Source organism: Euleptes europaea, chromosome 7, assembly GCF_029931775.1.
Source record: "Euleptes europaea isolate rEulEur1 chromosome 7, rEulEur1.hap1, whole genome shotgun sequence".
Taxonomy (NCBI): Eukaryota; Metazoa; Chordata; class Lepidosauria; order Squamata; family Sphaerodactylidae; genus Euleptes; species Euleptes europaea.
This window is the reverse complement of record NC_079318.1, coordinates 43,420,723-43,439,255: the sequence shown is the minus strand read 5'-3', so window position 1 is coordinate 43,439,255 and position 18,533 is coordinate 43,420,723. Positions and strand designations below refer to the sequence as shown.

The window sequence follows — 18,533 nt, the reverse complement described above, 5'->3', positions numbered from 1 at the left end:
TCTTAACAGGCACAGTGCGATCGGAAATGAAGAATACGCATCCAAAACACACACACTGAGCACGATGATAATATGCTGTAAATTGTTAGTGTGATAAGCCTCTTGGTTGCATATACACTGATGGGATCTGTGCTGGCAGCCACAGATCTAGAAAGGGATCTTGGGGTGGTAGTGGATAGCTCGATGAAGATGTCAACCCAGTGTGCAGCTTCAGGGAAAAGGGAAATTCCATGCTGGCCATAATTAGACAAGTAGAGAATAAAACTGCAGCTATCATACTAGCCTTGTACAAATCTGTGTTGAGACCACACTTGGAATACTGTGTAGAGTTCTAGTCACCACAGATAGTATCCTAAAAAAAAGATACTGCAGAGCTTGAGAAGGTGCAGAAAAGAGCAACCAAAATTATCAGGGGGCTACAGCAACTGCCCTATGAGGAATGGTTAAAACGCTTAGGGCTGTTTAGCTTGGAAAGAGGGCAGTTAAGGGGAGACATAACAAAGGTCTATAAAATTATGCATGTTATGGAGAGAGAGGACAGGGAGAAGCTTTTTTCCCTCCCTCATAATACTAGAACCAGGGGGAAGGGTGACTCTGCTGAAGTTGGATGGTGAAAGATTCAAAACAGATAAAAGGAAGTATTTCCTCACACAACGTATAGTTAAATTTTAGAACTCCCTGCCCCAGGATGTGGATATGGCTACCAACTTGGAAGGTTTTAAGAGTGGACATGTTCATGGAGGAGAGGGCTATTCATGGTTACTAGTAAAGATGAACACTAGTCATGATGCATACCATTACCTATTCTCTCCAGGATCAGAGGAGCATGCCTATTATATTAGGTGCTGTGGAACACAGGCAGGACAATGCTGCTGCAGTTGTCTTGTTTGTGGGCTTCCTAGAGGTACCTGGTTGGCCATTGTGTCAACAGAATGCTGGACTTGATGAGCCTTGGTCTGATCCAGCATGGCCTTTCTTATGTTCTTATGTAATGGGAAAGAAGCAAGTGAGTGAAGAGTTCACAGACCAAATGGAGAGTGCAGAAGAGGCAGCAGCCAGTGTGATGCAGAAGAAGGCTGAGGCTTTCAGTTCAGAGCTTGAGATGCCAGCACAGATTCCTCCCCACCCCTCGCAGCAAGTTGCAGCAACAGCCAGTATCAGAAAGAGGAGCTTTTCCCTTCCCTTTCTGGGCTTCCCAAGCCCAGTCAAGATCCTTCCCCCCTCCCTTTTTGTCTTTCTCTTCCTCTCTTTAATTCTTTTTTCTTTCTCTCTTCTCACTTCTCTCCCTCTTATTTTCTCTCTCTTTATCACTCTTTCTCTCTTGTCTCCCTTTTTTCCTGTCCCTCTATCTCCCTCCCTCCCTTTCTTTCTCCCTTCTTTCCCTCCCTTCTTTCCTTCCCTCCCTTCCTTCTTTTCCTTCTTTTTTCTTTTCTTTTTTCTTTCTACAGGGCCCGGCCTGACCAAGTGACATTTATGTCATACCCAGCCCTCCTAACAAATGAGTTCGACACCCCTGCCTTAGGCAGTTCATGAGAGGGAGGGCATCTTGGCCATCTTCTGGGCATGGAGTAGAGGTCGCTGGGTGTGTGTGGGGGAGGTAGTTGTGAAATTCTGGCATTGTGCAGGGGGTTTGACTAGATAACCCTGGCAGTCCCTTCCAACTCTGTGATTCTATGATCCTACTGCTGAGCTCCAGATGATGGAGATCAGTTCCCCTGGAGAAAAGGGCTGCTTTGGAGAGTAGAGGCTATTTCATTATACCCTACTGAACTCCCCCCCCTTCCCCAAGCTTGGTCCCTCCCAGGCTCCACCCCCAAATCTCCAGGAATTTTCCAACCCAGAGTTGGCAACTCTATTATAAAAGAGAATAAGTGTGGTGTGGAAGTTTTAGGGCACTTTCACACAGCCCAAATAATGTACTTTCAATCCACTTTCAGTGCTCCTTAACAATCGTTTACAAGTGGATTTTGCCAGTTCACACAGTAAAATCCACCTTCAAAGTGCATCGAAGGTGGATTGAAAGTGCTTTGGTTGGGCTGTATGAAAGTGCCTAGAGGGTCAGTTCAAGCCTGGGGGAATCCTGGTTCAGATTCCCACTCATCATGAAACTCTCTCGGTGACTCATTGGCCATTCCCTCTCGGCCTCACCTGCATCACAAGAGTTGTGAGGATGAAGCCAAGGCAAGCAAAAAAACCCAGCTCGCTGGAGAAAGGGTAGGCGAAAAACACAATACATAAAACACACTTACATAAACAATGCTGGGGGGGGGGACCTCAGTCATCAGGTTGCACACCCGAGCTGCAAGACTGCATCACAATATTTACTGCAGCAACTGCCGGCTCTGATTGGCCACTGAGTGCAGGCAGAAAACTGCTTCACTTGGAAAGCTAATTTTAGCCTCCTCTAAACAGCTCTCTCTCTCTTCATCTATAAGACCACGGCTATCAGTATTCTGCTAACCTGCGCTGGATGGGGAGCTGATCGCACTGACTGCCCCACTCGCATGGCAATGGTTAACCAGGTGCGTGTGAATTGTGCTTACCTCGACAGAAACCCCTGCGGTGAGAAGGAGAAAACAATGAATGGGTGGAGATGAACAGCCGGTCGGAGAAGAGCGGTGCGTTCCGGCTAGTGCATTCCAAGCTGCAACGGGAGTCTGAAGGCTGCGGCAGCCTCTGGCATCTGCATTCGAGCTGAGCGTCCACCTCCCATCAAAGGAAGAATCCCTGCTGCACCAAAGGGCCGCTCCTCAGTACTGGAGACATGGCCAGTAACCAGGCTGGCTCTCAGGACAAGAGCAGGCACTGCAAGTTCTTATCCTATATGTTCTACCAGGCTGTCCGAGATCAGAAGCCTGTGTGGATGCTGGAAGATATGCGGACCATGGAATATTTTTACTGGGAGGAAAATGCCAGCATGAAGACATATTCCCCTTCGGAAGCCCTGCTGTATGCAGTGGTGCACAATCACCTGCCTTATGCCCAGTACCTGCTGGCTCATTTTCCAGAGGAGGCTCTCAAAGTCCCCGGAGAACATTTCTGCTATTGCCCATCCTCTGCCCCTCACCTGGCCATGGCTGTCACCTATGACCGGAGAGATATTTTGGGGCTGATCATCAGCATTGCACACAAACTGCCGAGTTTGAACTCCTACATCAACCGAGCCGGCTGCTTTCACCTGGAGGATGGGAAGACCCCCCTGCATCTCGCCTGTGAGCTCCTGAGGTCTGAGACTGTCCTCATCCTCCTGGGAAACGGGGCCTCTCCCAGGATAGAGGACAGTAAAGGGCTCACTCCACTGGATGTCATCCTGGGGCAGATGTGGGAGTCCAGAGTCAACGTAGCCTCCAAAAAACTCTGTCTTGATTACCTCTTGCTGTTCATGCCGAATCCCCGGTTCATGATGCGCGAGTTTCTACGGGAACATCCAGACCACTGGACACTCCTGCTAGGGGAAGACGAGTTCAACAGCCTGGTGGGCAACATTCCTGCCTCCTTATACCTGCAAGCGATGCAAACTATTCTCCAGACTCTCCCACCCTCTCGTTTTCCTAAAAGCATCCAGGCACTCCCTATACCTCAGGCACTAAAGCCCTTGCCTTGTATGGGCAAACAGCATCCAACAAAAGATATGGTAAATGGCTTTCCATAATCTTTTTTTTTAATGTCATATTTACAATTCTAATGTCATATTTACTTTTTAAAAAATGTCATACGAACTTCTTCACAGTCGGGATTTTCAAAGTCGCTTCAGGCTACAAACCGAAAACCAGAGTATTCCCATTTGTGCTAATAGAAATACTCTTGGGTAAGTCATATAAGGGCTTCTGCCTTATGGGATTCGCTCCCCAACTACCATTGAATTTTCATGTGGGCACCTTCTTGTCTGTACTGCCACTGAAAATCCCATCTTGGTATGTGTGATGCTTTCACTATGAAAACATGTGTTTGCATGTGTTTTATTTCTGTCTTTTAATGTGGAGCATTGTATATGTATGTTGCTGGGAGTTACAATGCAGGCCTGTAGAGTAAGAAATAGGGGGGCTGGATGGGTGAATAAAGTGTGTTATGATTGGATGGTCGCTGTACCCCAGCAGACGGAGTTGACTGGTGGGTTTGGAGAAGCTTTGTGTGGGAGACAGTGGGGGTGGTGGTGAAAGGAGGAGATTGAGTGACATGCTGTAGAATATGAGAGAAATCAGACTTCTGTGTGGAAGTTATGAGCCTAAATGGCAAGAGAGCTAAATAAACCTGTGTGGAAGTAATTAGCCTATGGGGCAAGTGAGGTTATGAAATAAGCCTGTCTGGAAGCTATTACCCTTTGTGTCTGGGTCTATTTAAGAAACTTTCGAGAAACAAGAACTGTACACCTATCTGAAACTGTTACGCTTATGTACCTATCTGAAACCATTAAGCTTATTACCCATACAGAAACCATTACGCTGTTATACTTATAAATAAACTCTATTTATGTTTAAGAAAAAAACACTGTTTTGTTTAGAGTAAGGATCCCCTTTCACCTCGGAGCCACCCCCCACATGCTGGCCATTCTGTCATTCTACCAGTTGTAACTAAGTCATCCTGTTCTTGAGGTCCAGCTACAAATGCTAAGGCAAGAGCCCTGGGTAGCAGCGAAAATCAGAAGGAAGCATTAAGGAAGGCAATGAGGCAGCATAACACATGTCGCCTCAGAACACTACAGAGAAGTGCCTTTACAGAGGTTATACATATAAAGGGTCCCACAGAAAAGAGTCAAAATGTTACAGTATGTAATTAAAAAAAACTTATATAGTTTACAGGTACCCAATTTTTAAAAGGAAAAAAAATTGTGCATGTGAAAAATTAAATTTAACTTAACTGTTAATTAAATTTAACTTAACTGTTTTACCATTTACATTTTCCCCCATTGAAATCTGTTGTCCTGGTTCACAGGGCAATTCATGGATTGGGGCCCCAGGCCTGCACAGAGTTTGGCTGCCTCCCTCCACATGACGTCAGTGGGGTTTAAGCAGCTCACTGTGCAGCCCCTGTGTTCTACCAAGTCACTCTGCTGTTTTAGAGGCATGGGATGGAGTGGAGCAAGGACTCCTTCAGATACCTCTGTAAGAATCTGGGATACAATGAAAGAGCAATTGGGATCAAAAAGGCTACGGCTCTTAGGACGGTCTTTGCAAGAGTGAGAACTGCTTTTAGCTGAGTCATCTTAATAAATGGTTGGGGATTAAGTAAAAACTCGCCTGACTGTTGCAGTTGGCGGGAGTAAAGGGGTTCAAGGGAATCCACAGACCTGACTTTTTTACTAAGTGGTGGAAGGGGGGTGGGGGATTCACTTCCCTCCCGCAGTGGTAACTTGGGGCATACTGGTGCTGCCTGCTTGAGGGGATTAGGCCTATCTGTTTGGTAAACAATTGAATCATCTCCAGCCAAAGGGTGTAGCCAACTCATACCTTCAGCTCAGTGTAAAGTGTTACTACTGCTGTTCCTATTCCAGTGTGTCACACCTCCCCCCCACCACACACTGTAAGCAATGATTCATAAGCAGTCCAACCCACTTCAGCATCCTTAGGTAGCCGTTGGAGCTGCAAGCATATAGATCAGTGATGGTGAACCTTTTAGAGACCGAGTGCCCAAACTGCAACCCAAAACGCACTTATTTATCGCAAAGTGCCAACACGGCAATTTAACCTGAATACTGAGGTTTTAGTTTAGAAAAAAACAACTCATACATTAACATCCCCACTTCATCCCATGCTAGCGGAGTCGCTCTGCACAGGATCACGCGGCTGGACGGTCTCCGGGGGGCGCGCCTCTCACCTTATAGAGCGCGTAGTGCAGGTACAGGTAAGGGTGTGTCGCTGGAAGTCGTGCAGGACACGCCCAAAGAGCTCCAGCTCAGCCAGCCCCTCGTCCGGCGCGGCGCCAGGGCCTGGCTCTCCAAAGGCCAGCTCCCCGAGCCAGGGCTCCCCTGGCACCTCACCGCTGCTGGCGGCGCACTCCTGGTGGCAGTACGCCTCGCTGTTGCGCAGCAGGCAGTGGAGGCACAGGCTGGCCTCCAGGGCGGGGACACTCTCCTTCCAGCCCTCACCCTCGTACTGCTGCAGCGCGTAGGTATGCTGCAGCGGCAGCAGCTTGGCCGCCAGGAAGCCGTGGAAGCTGTAGTTCTTGTACTGCGCGCTGGCCAGGGTGGCCAGCAGCAGCGGCAGCATCAGCCCCCGGCTTCGCCGCTCCATGCCCGCCCTGCCGCCTCCTGCTGCTGCTGCTGCTCCGGAGCCGTTCAGAGGCCCATCGGGAGGCTCTGGGAAGCAGGGGGGAAAGGAAGGTGGGAGGCAGACCCGGGTGGATCCTGCAGGGTCTTAGTGTGGCTGGCGGGCGAGGGGAGGGACCAAATGGCCAAAACGCACGGGAGGTTTTGCCTTGGATTTGCAACTCTCTAGATGTGCTGGGGCGATGGCGCGCGGGCCCACAGAGAGGGCTCTACGTGCCACCTCTGGCACGCGTGCCATAGGTTTGCCACCACTGATATAGATCTATGTGGTGTTACCTCTAGTTCCTCATATCTACCAGCAGAATATACTGTTCTGATTTGGACAACAGCATGCCGTTTACAGCACAGTGTATCTGATTAGCAAATAGGGTTGCCAGCTCTGGGTTGGGAAATACCTGGAGATTTTTTGGAGTGGAGCCTGAAGAGGGTGGGTTTTGGGGAGGGGAGGGACTTCAATGCCATAGAGTCCAATTGCCAAAGTGGCCACTTTCTCCAGGTGAACTGATCTCTGTTGGCTGGGGATCATTTGCAATAGCAGGAGATCTCCAGCTAGTACCTGGAGGTTGGCAACCCTATTAGCACACCGGCACCCCAACCCTTTTACCATGGGAAGTAATGGAGGGAAGTTACTTACATAGTTCAGATCAGGCTGTGAGATCCTAAGCTGTGGTACCAACGCAACCTGCTTAACACAATTTGCTCACTTATAACAATTACCCTATTGAAAGCAGGCTCGGTTTTCACCAAATTCTGTGCTAGGACAAAAAGCTGCACCAGAGAAGCAGTTCTCTGCAGGTATTTTGGAAATGTATCAAATCCCCCAGACAGTCAATCAAAATTCAGAACACAAACTATTCCCATATGCCAGTTATACGCAGCTTCGTCTGCGTGCCAAGCAGCTGCAGCAATAGGCATCACCCGGCAAAATGCGGGCACCACCCCAGTGTTTCTCCTAAAATTATTTCTGCATTGAATAATAGCGCTCTTGCAGAACATAATTGAAATCCTATGGCCTGGAATCCATTTTTGAATCAGGGGGTTCTATCTGTATAGTGCGTTTTTTATCAGGCTCTTCCTCCAAGTTGCTCAGAGTGTCGTAAGTGGCTCTCCCTTCCCTCATCTTATCCGTACAACAACCCTGTGAAGGAGGTTAGGCTGAGAGAGTATGTCTGGCCCAAATGCACCCGGCAAGTTTTATGGCAGAGCGGGGATCTGAACTTGGGTCTCCTCCTAGATCCTTGGTCTTACCACTGCATCACCTGGTTTTGGTTGCTCCGATAGTACATTTCCAGGGAAAAGTGCTACACTTAGCAAACAGTTCCAAAGAAGTAAGCTGTGGCTCACAAAAGCTCATACCCTGCCAGAAATTTTGTTAGTCTTTAAGGTGTTACTGCACTCTCGCTCTTTTCTACAGTTAGCAAACAGTTTCTCCAGTTGCTTTCTAGGAGGGGCTGCTTCTGCCTCGAAGAGGAGCACTTTGCTACAGTCCTGCAGCAAACGGAAAGTTGTGCTAGCTTAACCTCTATTATTGTAGCTACTTTCAAATATCACAGATTTACAGCCTTCCTCCTTTGCCAGTGTGGTGTAGTGGTTAAGAGCAGTAGTTTGGAGTAGTGAACTCTGACCTGGAGAACCGGGTTTGATTCCCCACTCCTCCATGTGAGCGGCGGATGCTAATATACTGTACTGGATTTGTTTCCCCACTCCTACACACAAAGCCAGCTGGGTGACCTTGGGCTAGTCACAGCTCTCTTAGAGCTCTCTCAGCCCCACCTACCTCACAGGGTGTCTATTGTGGGGAGGGGAAAGGATGGTGATTGTAAGCTGGTTTGAGTCTCCCTTAAGTGGTAGAGAAAGTCAGCATATAAAAACCAACTCTTCTTCTTTATCCCTTACTGATTCCTTATGCCCACCTGCCATCTCTAAGATCAAAGGATTCCTCTGGGCCTTTTTGTATGTGTAAAGGATGGCAATGAAGAAGATCTTCTCCATCATCCCAAAAGGAGACTTCTGCTCCACTGCAATACAGGGCCATGAAAATCTGCCTTTCCTGAACTTTTCCTGGACAGCTACTGAAGGCATTGGAGTATATTTTAGCAGTAGAGGATGGCAGTCCTCTTGCTTCCCCATTATACTGGTACATCCCATCCTAGTTCGCTTTTCATAGGATTCTCTTAGGAAAGTCTCCTGTCAAACCCAATGTTGACAGACTGTGGAAAAACTTGTAGGCGGAATCCACAGACCCACACATTGTTAGTGTGCCGTCTCTTGTTTTCCTGAAATGTTCTCCCTGCTGAAGCAGGGCTGAAAGTGGAGAACAGTGGCTGAGCAAACAGCTAGAATGCAAGTCCATCGAGACAAAATTAATGGCCATTTCGCCCTCCGTGCCAGACCCAGGCAAGGAACAAAGCAGCTGTTCCCCATCCAGAGCAGCAGATCAACAGAGCAATGTAAGGATTGCTGGGACTGAATCTCAACCTGTGCCAGTGAGAGAGACATTTGCAGTTGGAGTCTGTGGAAAAGGACTTGGGCCCGCTGTTCATTTCTTTCTCACTGAAGTGGCAACCTCTAATTTAGCTGTCGGCAAGGGAGAAATGGGAACGAGGGTGGAAATGCAATGAGAATACTAACTAAGCTCCCCTACCAAGAGACAAAAAGGAACAAAAAGGCGTCTTGTGGCACCTTCAAGAGTAGCAGATATATGATGGCCTGAGTTCTCACGGACTACAGTCCCCTTCAACAGATGTGCCTCAATAAGCCTGTAAACCTGTAAGCCTTTCATTTGGCACAAGACTCCTTTTAGGTTCTGCTGAAACAGAGCAGCACAGTTTTCAATTTATTGTCGAAGGCTTTCACGGTCAGAGTTCATTGGTTCTTGTAGGTTATCCGGGCTGTGTGACCGTGGTCTTGGTATTTTCTTTCCTGACGTTTCGCCAGCAGCTGTGGCAGGCATCTTCAGAGGAGTAACACTGAAGGACACTGTCCTTTACTGTTACTCCTCTGAAGATGCCTGCCACAGCTGCTGGCGAAACGTCAGGAAAGAAAATACCAAGACCACGGTAGCACAGCCCGGATAACCTACAAGAACCAACAGTTTTCAATTGTTTCCAATGGAAGATGAAGGCACCCTCTTTGAAGGCCCATAAAATTGGACCCCCAATGCCTATACTTCACCAAACTTGGGGGTTCTTCTGAGGAGAGTCACCTGCAGCTATGCTGCAAATTTGGTCCCTCTACCTTGAAAAACACCCCCAGAGTCCCCCAAATTTCCCATAGACTTTAATGGGTCAAAGTCACACGCAAGCATCTTGTGGGAACATTTCCCACCATTGACTTCAATGGGGGGGGAGGGCTGTTTTGCTCTAATTGCATTCAATGGGAGATCTTTGCATGGCTCTGGGGGAGCTGTTTTTCAAGGTAGAGGCACCAAATTTTCAGCACAGCTGCTGGTGACTCTCCTCAGAAGAACTCCCAGGTTTGGTGAAGTTTGGGTCAGGGGGTCCAATTCTATGGGCACCCAGTTTTTCTCCAGTTGCAGGGGGAAAACCCCAAGAACCACACAACCAAACAGGAGAAGACAACCAGTTCCTCAGACCCTGCAAGAATTTCTGACCTGTCTTCCCCCCAGCAGGAATCCAACACAGGCAGGCAGTAATCCAAGGGACACAGCAGTCAAAGCACCAGAAACTGGGTATGTAGTGGGAGTCACTGGGGGTGGGGGTGGGGGGGGGAGGTAGTTGTAAATTTCCTGAATTGTGTAGGGGGTTGGACTAGATGGCCCTGGTGGTCCCTTCCAACTCTATGATTCTATGATTCTAACTCAGAGGGAGCAGCAGCAGCTAAAGCCAAGCTTTGCACCGAACTCTCTAAAACCTCTGTCTGGAATGGGGTATGCTGGAACCAGACATCCTTTTAATGCTCTTTGACCATGCACAGAACAATCTGAAAGAAATCCAGGCCAAAAAAAAAAAAACCCTTCTATGATTGGCCAAAGAGCAGTGTTGTCCCTAACGTGAAATCCTATTGGACTGGTTGTCCCTAACCTGAAAGGTTAGGTTGTCCCTAACCTGAAAGGTTAGGTTGTCCCTAACCTGAAATCCTATCTGCCCCCACTTCCACCTTCCCCTCTCTACAGATTGTTGCAATCCACATAGGCAGCCCATTCCTGAAGGGGAAGTTAGTTAGTTGATGGCTGGGAGCGGCACAGCTGCCCCGCCTCCTCAGAGGCTTCCTGGCTGGAAAATACACCAAATAAATGTATTAAAAATTGAAACTTGTGAAACTCCTACATGGAGTTACCGTGGCTATGCCAGCTGTTTTGCTGGCGTAGCAATGCTGCAGCATAGGGGGTGTTCCCGGGCTGAAAGGGATTTGGGAGCTGACTAATGTAAGCTCCACCCCTGATGCTAGCACAGGCACTTGCTTCTGGCAACCAAGGCCCGCACTGCCACATTGCTCCCTGGAGCTGGCCTGAATGCCTCCCAGGCCAGTTTCCATGCCACTTATCACAGCACAAAGTGGCACGGATGCTGGTGCGGGGTCACGCTGGCTCCTATGGTGCTTTGGCCTCCCCTTCAGGATTGCGTGGTAAGGCTGTAGCAACCTAGCAAAAATTCAATGCAAAATGCATTGCAGCCATTGGCCAAATAGAAACACTCCAGCAAGCTCTCCCAGCAAGCTGTCCCTTCCAGATGCCTCTCCCTCCTGTTGCATTGGAAATGAGCCAAAGGGCAGGAAAAGGGTAACATGAGATTGCTCCTTCCAGAGCAACCCAGCAAAGGGGGACGGGCATCTTTGCCAGCCCAGCAGAACCCACCTGGAAGCCCACAGAGCACTAGCCAAGGTAAGTTTAAAGGGGGCGATGTTAAATTTAATACCCAATCGCCAGCCTCATGAATGGGCTTTAAAAAAAATTGATTTTAATTTTTCCCCTGTGCCCCTACATGGGCCACAGGAAAGCAAAAAAAAAACCCCAAATAATTAAAAGCTCCATTCAAATTGCCGTTGTTTTTTTCAGTTCAGCATATCCGAATACTCACCCCTAGTCAGGGCAACTTCCATTTTAGGTCCTGTTAAAAAAACCTTCCAAACTGATAGAACATCCGCAAATAAAAAATACTAATGGAAGTGTGTACAGGATGAAATTTAAGTAATGCAGATTGGAACTGCTGCTGTAGAGGCCTAGAAGAGAATTTGTGAAGGAAAATAATAAGCAGTGAACATACCAACTGTGTCGTTCAGGTGCTTTATAATCAACCTGTTGGGTCTGCAGTCAATACTGGGCCGGGAACCCATTTTATCTCACATACCAAGAGAGCATACTACATACAATCCATCCAGCGTGCCAGATTGGCATGTTGACTATGGCACCTCACACATTTTCAGACTCAGTGCATGTGTACCAGAACCCTGATTTTTCACTCCCACTCCCAATACCTGTGGTTCCTGGGCTCACGATACATGTGGCTATAACTACAAAGAAAAGGCTAACGTTGGTGGGCATACATGTTTTCTAGAGCGATCAGAACAAAATGCCTAAGCAAAAGAGTATTTTGGAATTGGGATATTCTGAAAAAGGAACATTCATTATTAACCATGAGGTTATGGTGATATAAAATGAGGCAGAGCCCTTTAAAGAGCTGCCACCTAAAGTAGGAGGTGACTGGTGACCCCTTTGTCTTCTGAGAATCCAAAGGAAATGCTGGCTAGCTGCTAGATGAGAAAGATTCTCCAGGCCCTGGTTGGAATGGTGTTCAGGGTTTATGCAGATCCTGCTACATAGTGCAGAAATGAACAGTGAACTGTGCAGAGTTACTCCTGTCTAATCCACAAGATTGCACTGTCATCCGTTTTAGGGGCTACTACCTGGCTGGTTCTTCCGAAGAGTTTCCAGTTCAGTGGTTTCACTAACCTGAAAATAAACGTCTGGCCTGTTCTTATACCTTTGATGGCTGCTTGGTGTGCAGAAAGTAGCAGGTGAAGCTTTTCACAGTACGGGGACAAAAGTTTCACCATTATCACTAATCTGCCCACCAAGCTGCTGCTAAACACTCAGTTGCAGTGGCTGTTTGAGAAGCTGGCATCCTCGCTTGCCAACCCATTTTGGTTCTGAGCTGCAATATTAGGTGTCTGATATTTGCAAAAAGACATATATTTGAACACATGAAAATTGGCAGTTACTGAGAATTTCCTTACTCTGGTGTACGGGGCAACTCTACCCACAACAGTGGCAGAGGGTTGACTTCAGGGTTGCTTTCAGCCTACTGAAACAGTTGCAGTTCTAGGTTGCACCTGGTGGTTGATAACCCTAGTAGATTGCCCATTAGCATTGTAACTGCCTCAGGCCTAATTCATACACAGCTCTCATTGCTCCAGCATAATGTGTGCAGCATGCCATGTGGGTAGACAATTTTTCAATAATTTCCTACTCAAAAAGATCCTCTGTGCATGCAGCTGTGTTAACCTTAAGCCAGTTAGCTTAACGTCTGTTCCGGGTAAATTGATGGAAAGCATTATTAAAGATAGAATTGTCAAGCATATAGAAGGGCAGGATCTGCTGAGCAAAGCCCAACATGGCTTCTGTAAAGGTAGGTCCTGTCTCACTAACCTATTAGAGTTTTTTGAAAGCGTCAATAAGCATGTGGACAGGAATGAGCCTGTGGACACTGTGTATTTGGATTTCCAAAAAGCTTTTGACAAAGTCCCCCACCAAAGACTGCTAAGCAAACGTCATAGTCATGGGATAAGAGGACAAGTCCTCTTATGGATTGAGAGCTGGCTGAAAAATAGGAAGCAAAGAGTAGGAATCAATGGTCAGTTCTCACAATGGCAGGATGTGAGCAGTGGGGTGCCTCAGGGATCTGTGTTGGGACCAGTGCTTTTCAACCTGTTCATCAATGACCTGGATTTGGGGTTAAACAGTGAAGTAGCCAAGTTTGCAGATGACACCAAATTATTTAGAGTGGTTAAAACAAAATCGGACTGTGAAGAGCTCCAGAAGGATCTCTACATACTGGAAGAATGGGCATTAAAATGGCAGAGATTCAATGTGAGCAAATGTAAAGTTGGGGCAAAAAATCCCAGCTTCACATGTACACTGATGGGATCTGTGCTGGCAGCGACAGATCAAGAAAGGGATCTTGGGGTGGTAGTGGATAGCTCAATGAAGATGTCAACCCAGTGTGTGGCTGCTATAAAAAAGGCAAATTCCATGCTGGCCATAATTAGACGAGGAATAGAGAATAAAACTGCTGATATCATACTGCCCTTGTACAAATCTATGGTAAGACCACACTTGGAATACTGTGTACAGTTCTGGTCAACTCACCTAAAAAAGGATATTACTGAGCTTGAGAAGGTGCAGAGAAGAGCAACCAAAATGATTAGGGGACTAGAGCAACTGTCCTATGGGGAGCGGTTAAGACGCTTAGGGCTGTTTAGCTTGGAAAGAAGACGGCTGAGGGGAGACATGATAGAGGTCTATAAAATTATGCATGGTTTGGAGAGAGTGGACAGGGAGAAGTTTTTCTCTCTCTCCCATAATACAAGAATGTGAGGTCATCTGTTGGTTGAAGCTGGAGGGTGACAGATTCAAAACAGATAAAAGGAAGCATTTTTTCACCCAAGGCCTAGTTAAATTGTGGAACTCCCTGCCCCAGGATGTGGTCATGGCTGCCAACTTGGAAGGCTTCAAAAGGGGAGTGGACATATTCATGGAGGAAAGGGGTATTCATGGCTATTAATTAAAATGGATAGTAGTCATGCTGCATGCCTATTGTCTCTAGTATCAGAGGAGCATGCCTATTATATTAGGTGCTGTGGAACACAGGTGGGACAATGCTGCTGCGGTCGTCTTGTTTGTGGGCTTCCTAGAGGCACCTGGTTGGCCACTGTGTGAACAGATGGCTGGACTTGATGGGCCTTGGTCTGATCCAGCAGGGCCTTTCTTATGTTCTTTACATACTGTGACTGCCCACTTCTTATCTCACCTGTGGAAGAGCTAAATATAGCTCATAGTAGAGGTGCGAAGGAACCTAACATGTTCCTGGGATTGAGATTTCTGTTCCATGTCTTGCATGTCTTCTTTACCAGGAAAGAGTATTTCTTCACTGCTAAATCTACCTCAGCTCCATATGCATGTCCTTCTATCAATCCTACTCTTAAAACTTGTTTATCCTGACCAACGCTCAGTAATGGCCCTTCCATGCAACTGCTCCAGCCTTTCTGTTCAGGGAAAGGAAAAAATCTCTGTATTTACATGGCAAATAATGGGATATGTGTGTGTAGCCAGATGCCCTGTGCAACCAGGCTGTTTGAAATGCATGTAAATGACTCAAGTATAAAATGTTTAAATGTCAAGATCACATGCTGAAAAACAAAGAGATAAGAGAAAAAACAACAACCTTTATTTCTTTGTGAATATGAGATGGTCTCAGCAAGATTTTCATTTTATGTTAAACACAGTAAACAACACTGAAAGAGAGAGAGAGAGAGAGAGAGAGAGAGAGAGAGAGAGACTAGTTAGGGTTGCCAGGTCCCTCTTTGCCACCAGTGGGAGGCTTTGGCGTGGAGCCTGAGGAGGGCGGGGTTTGGGGAGGGGAGGGACTTCAATGCTATATAGTCCAATTGCCAAGCAGCCATTTTCTCCAGGTGAACTGATCTGTCGGTTGGAAGTCAGTTGTAATAGCAGGAGATCTCCAGCTAGTACCTGGGGGTTGGCAACCCTAACACTAGTAAATGCACAACCTCATTTGGGAGGGATTAGGGACTCTCACATGCTTATTTTTTATTCATTGCAGGGATGTTGCATTTGCTGAATGCTCAGAGCATAAAACTGTGTACCTGGTAAAATATGACCCTTTCCAAGGGAGCACACTTATTGTGTTCATCATGATGGAACATGATCGTGCAAGGGTCACAGGTATTTATGAGACAATTTGGTCACATAATAGCTGATGAGAAGCACAACATTTTCCTTTCCCACAGCTATTACCTGCACCATCGTATGAACCTTTTATTTTAATTTGACATTTTTTCACAGGTAATGTGCTCCCCCCAGCACCACTCCAACATAATATCTCTGTCTAACAATGTTTTATAGATTAGGTACAGTTTGTCATACAGTACCTTCCGAAAGGATACTCTACTATGAAACAAATAAAGGCAGCACCTGTCATTAAAAAACCTCAGGTAGCAAGTACTGGGAAAGACCATGGTGTGCTTGACCCTTCAGAAACTGCAGTTTGGTCAAGTAAAGGAGACTATATTGAGCTAAGTGGACCAACAATCTGATTCCGCATGTGGCAGCCATATATATTCACAGCGATTGGCTTTTTATTTTAAATGCTCGGGCTATATCTAATGTTAATGGTCCTGTTCCTTAGAGCTGTTGTTTTTCAAGCAAACCAGGAAACCTAAGAGGTAAAGCTTGAGAGTCTGCAGGATGAGAGATGCTTAAGTGGGTAGAGGCAACTGTATAAAGGGGAAGGGATGGATATATTCAGCATATCAACATGAAGCTGAGAGCCATGGGTAAAGTTTCCTCCAGGTTCCAGACTACTTTTAAATGAATCTCTACTACTGGAATGGTGAACACATTTGGATCTCCCATATCTGGATATTTTAAATATGCTATTCATCTAGGGTTGTCAAACTCCAGGTACTAGCTGGAGATCTCCTGCTATTACAACTGATCTCCAGCCAACTGACAAGACAAGACAAGACAATTCTTTATTACGGTCAATGACCAGCACAGGTAAAACAGGTAAGGTACCAATTTATATAAGTCTAAAATACACATCTGAGTAAAACATGCTGGTTCATTTGTTGGTATAGACAAACCATTTGGCGAGAAAGGGGAGCACATATAATGAAAACTGTATCCCTTCATTTTAAGGGCTGCTGAGTAGCCAACTGAGATCAGTTCACCTGGAGAAAATGGCCGCTTTGGCAATTGGACTCTATGGCATTGAAGTCCCACCCCTCCCCAAACCCACCCTCCTCATGCTCTGCCCCAAAAACCTCTCATCCGTGGCGAAGAGGAACCTGGCAACCCTATATTCATCCTAGGTGTTACAAAGCCAACTCCCTCTTCAACTTATTCCCACTCTCAACATATAGAATACAAGCCTGAATAATTTTTCAAATGTCGGCTATCTCTCTCGGTGATGGGCATCTAAGCAGTTATCAACAAAACAAAGGGAGCTATACCCAACCTGTAAATCAGGCTAGGAACCTAGAAGGTTGAGCCACAATAATTAAAAATAACATTACAAATATATATTTATTATTAAGTGCACTTGCACTGTAAAAGAGTTAAAAACATAAGCCTCAAAAGGTAAATTTCATACATATGAGGAATCATATGAAACAGCTACATTGGTTGCACAATATAACCCTGAAGATCATACATGTTTTGGCCCATAGAGCCTTCTTTGGTGGTCACAATACAGTGTATACGCACATCTACAACCAATAAATAACATAATTTTCTCCAGGTGAACTGATCGCTATCGGCTGGATATCAGTTGTAATAACAAGGGATTTCAGCTAGTACCTGGAGGTTGGCAACCCTATCCAGCGTGAGTTCATGTGTCAACCCGTAAAAGAAATCTGAATAAGGTAGAGAATAGGTGTCATAACAGAATTTCAACAGGTGTCAATTTTTTTTTACTCCCTCCTCTAGTAACTGTTAACGATACAGGAATCTAGACCTCTTTTCTACCTGGTCATTGCTTGAAGTGGTATTTTATGTACAAACTTGTACATCACGTACATCAGTGTTCTAGATTAATGGACATGGGAGCTTTTTGCTGAACCTTATCTAGGTCCATATTTAATCCATAGCAACATATTAGCTTCTACATCTGCGCTCCAGTGAAGATAGCCCAGCACACACATGGGGTCACGCTTCTACTCCCCCACTTAAACCTATTTTAATACTGAGAGTAAGCTTGAGGTGGTCCAGTATCTTATGTTTTCCCATATCTAGAAGAGTTCCTCTTCCCACTCATCCTTGAGCAGCATTTAGAATTAAAGGTGAAAGTTTCACCTACCTGATATTTCCCTATGGAAATTAAATCTTGCTAAGGCCATTTTACCACTGAATGTACCTTTCTGATTAAATAAAGCTGTACTTTGTAATTCAGGAGTCTCTCTTGCTCTCTCTTTTTCTCTCTCAGTATCTCAATAACCTCTTGTCCATGTGAATGTACTTTATCTTTTGCATGCTACATGATGAAAGACTGTTGTATGTACCAAAATAATGCAATAATAAAAATTGTACACACAAATATATACACATACCCCTAAGACATACTCATATGTTTTCAAAAATTATTTTATCAGATTGCATTGAAGTATAATAAAACTACAATATAAACTGGATTAATCTTTCAATTGCCTGTTGGATATGTCTTTTTGTTATCTTGGATTCAAATGTCTGGTTAATTGCTTTCCCAATGTATGAGCCAATACACAGGGCTGCCAAGCCACCATGGGCCCCCAGACAAAGATTCCACCTGCCCCTGCATGACCCTGATCCAAACCACATATCATAACAAAACAAATCACTTGGCCTGCTGTTACCATGAATCTAGAGTAATAAAAGAATCAGCCTGTCCAACCATCTGTCCATCTATAGCAGGCCTAACTCATCAGAGAACAAAGCTTGGAGACTCAAAATTGGCTATTTGAAATGGAAGCTAAGGGTCTCAGTTTGTGGCAGGCATAACTCATCAGAAAATAATGCTACATGTTTGCAAACTGGCCACCAACTCCAGAATGATGATGGAAGTTGCAGTGCCAAAAATGAAGGGAATTGGAACACTCTGAAACAGGTTATCTTCACAATAGGCAACACGCAATAAAAGATTTTTGAAGCAACCTGTCATGGGTCTCCAATACTCAGATCTCTCCATTTCGCCATAGAAGGTTGCTGGGTGACACACTCTCAGCCATACGCACCTCATGGGGTGTTGCGAAGATAAAATGGAGGACAGGAGAACAATGCAGCTTTGGGGAGAAAGACTGGGTATGACATTTGTTCTAAATTTAATTTTTAATGACATTAAAAAGACTATGCCATTTGTCATACAGCAAAGTAGCCTTTACAAAGGGCTATTACATCTTCCACTAATACAATAATAAGGGAGTTCTAACTTCTGTTCCATATGTATAACCACTAAACAGATTAATGTTCCATTACCATGCATGTAATGGGGTGGAGGTGGGGGGAAGCATCCGTTACTACTTTGTTAGATCATGGGTA

General features: G+C 45.8%; 1 protein-coding gene across 1 annotated transcript; it reads left to right on the top strand.

Annotated features, from left to right (window-relative positions):
• The first annotated feature begins 2,764 nt into the window (after positions 1-2,764).
• Positions 2,765-3,652, top strand: LOC130480961 (ankyrin repeat domain-containing protein 9-like). The gene has a single exon (XM_056853595.1). The coding sequence runs from the start codon at positions 2,765-2,767 to the stop codon at positions 3,650-3,652; it is 888 nt and encodes a 295-aa protein (XP_056709573.1).
• The last annotated feature ends 14,881 nt before the right edge of the window (positions 3,653-18,533 follow it).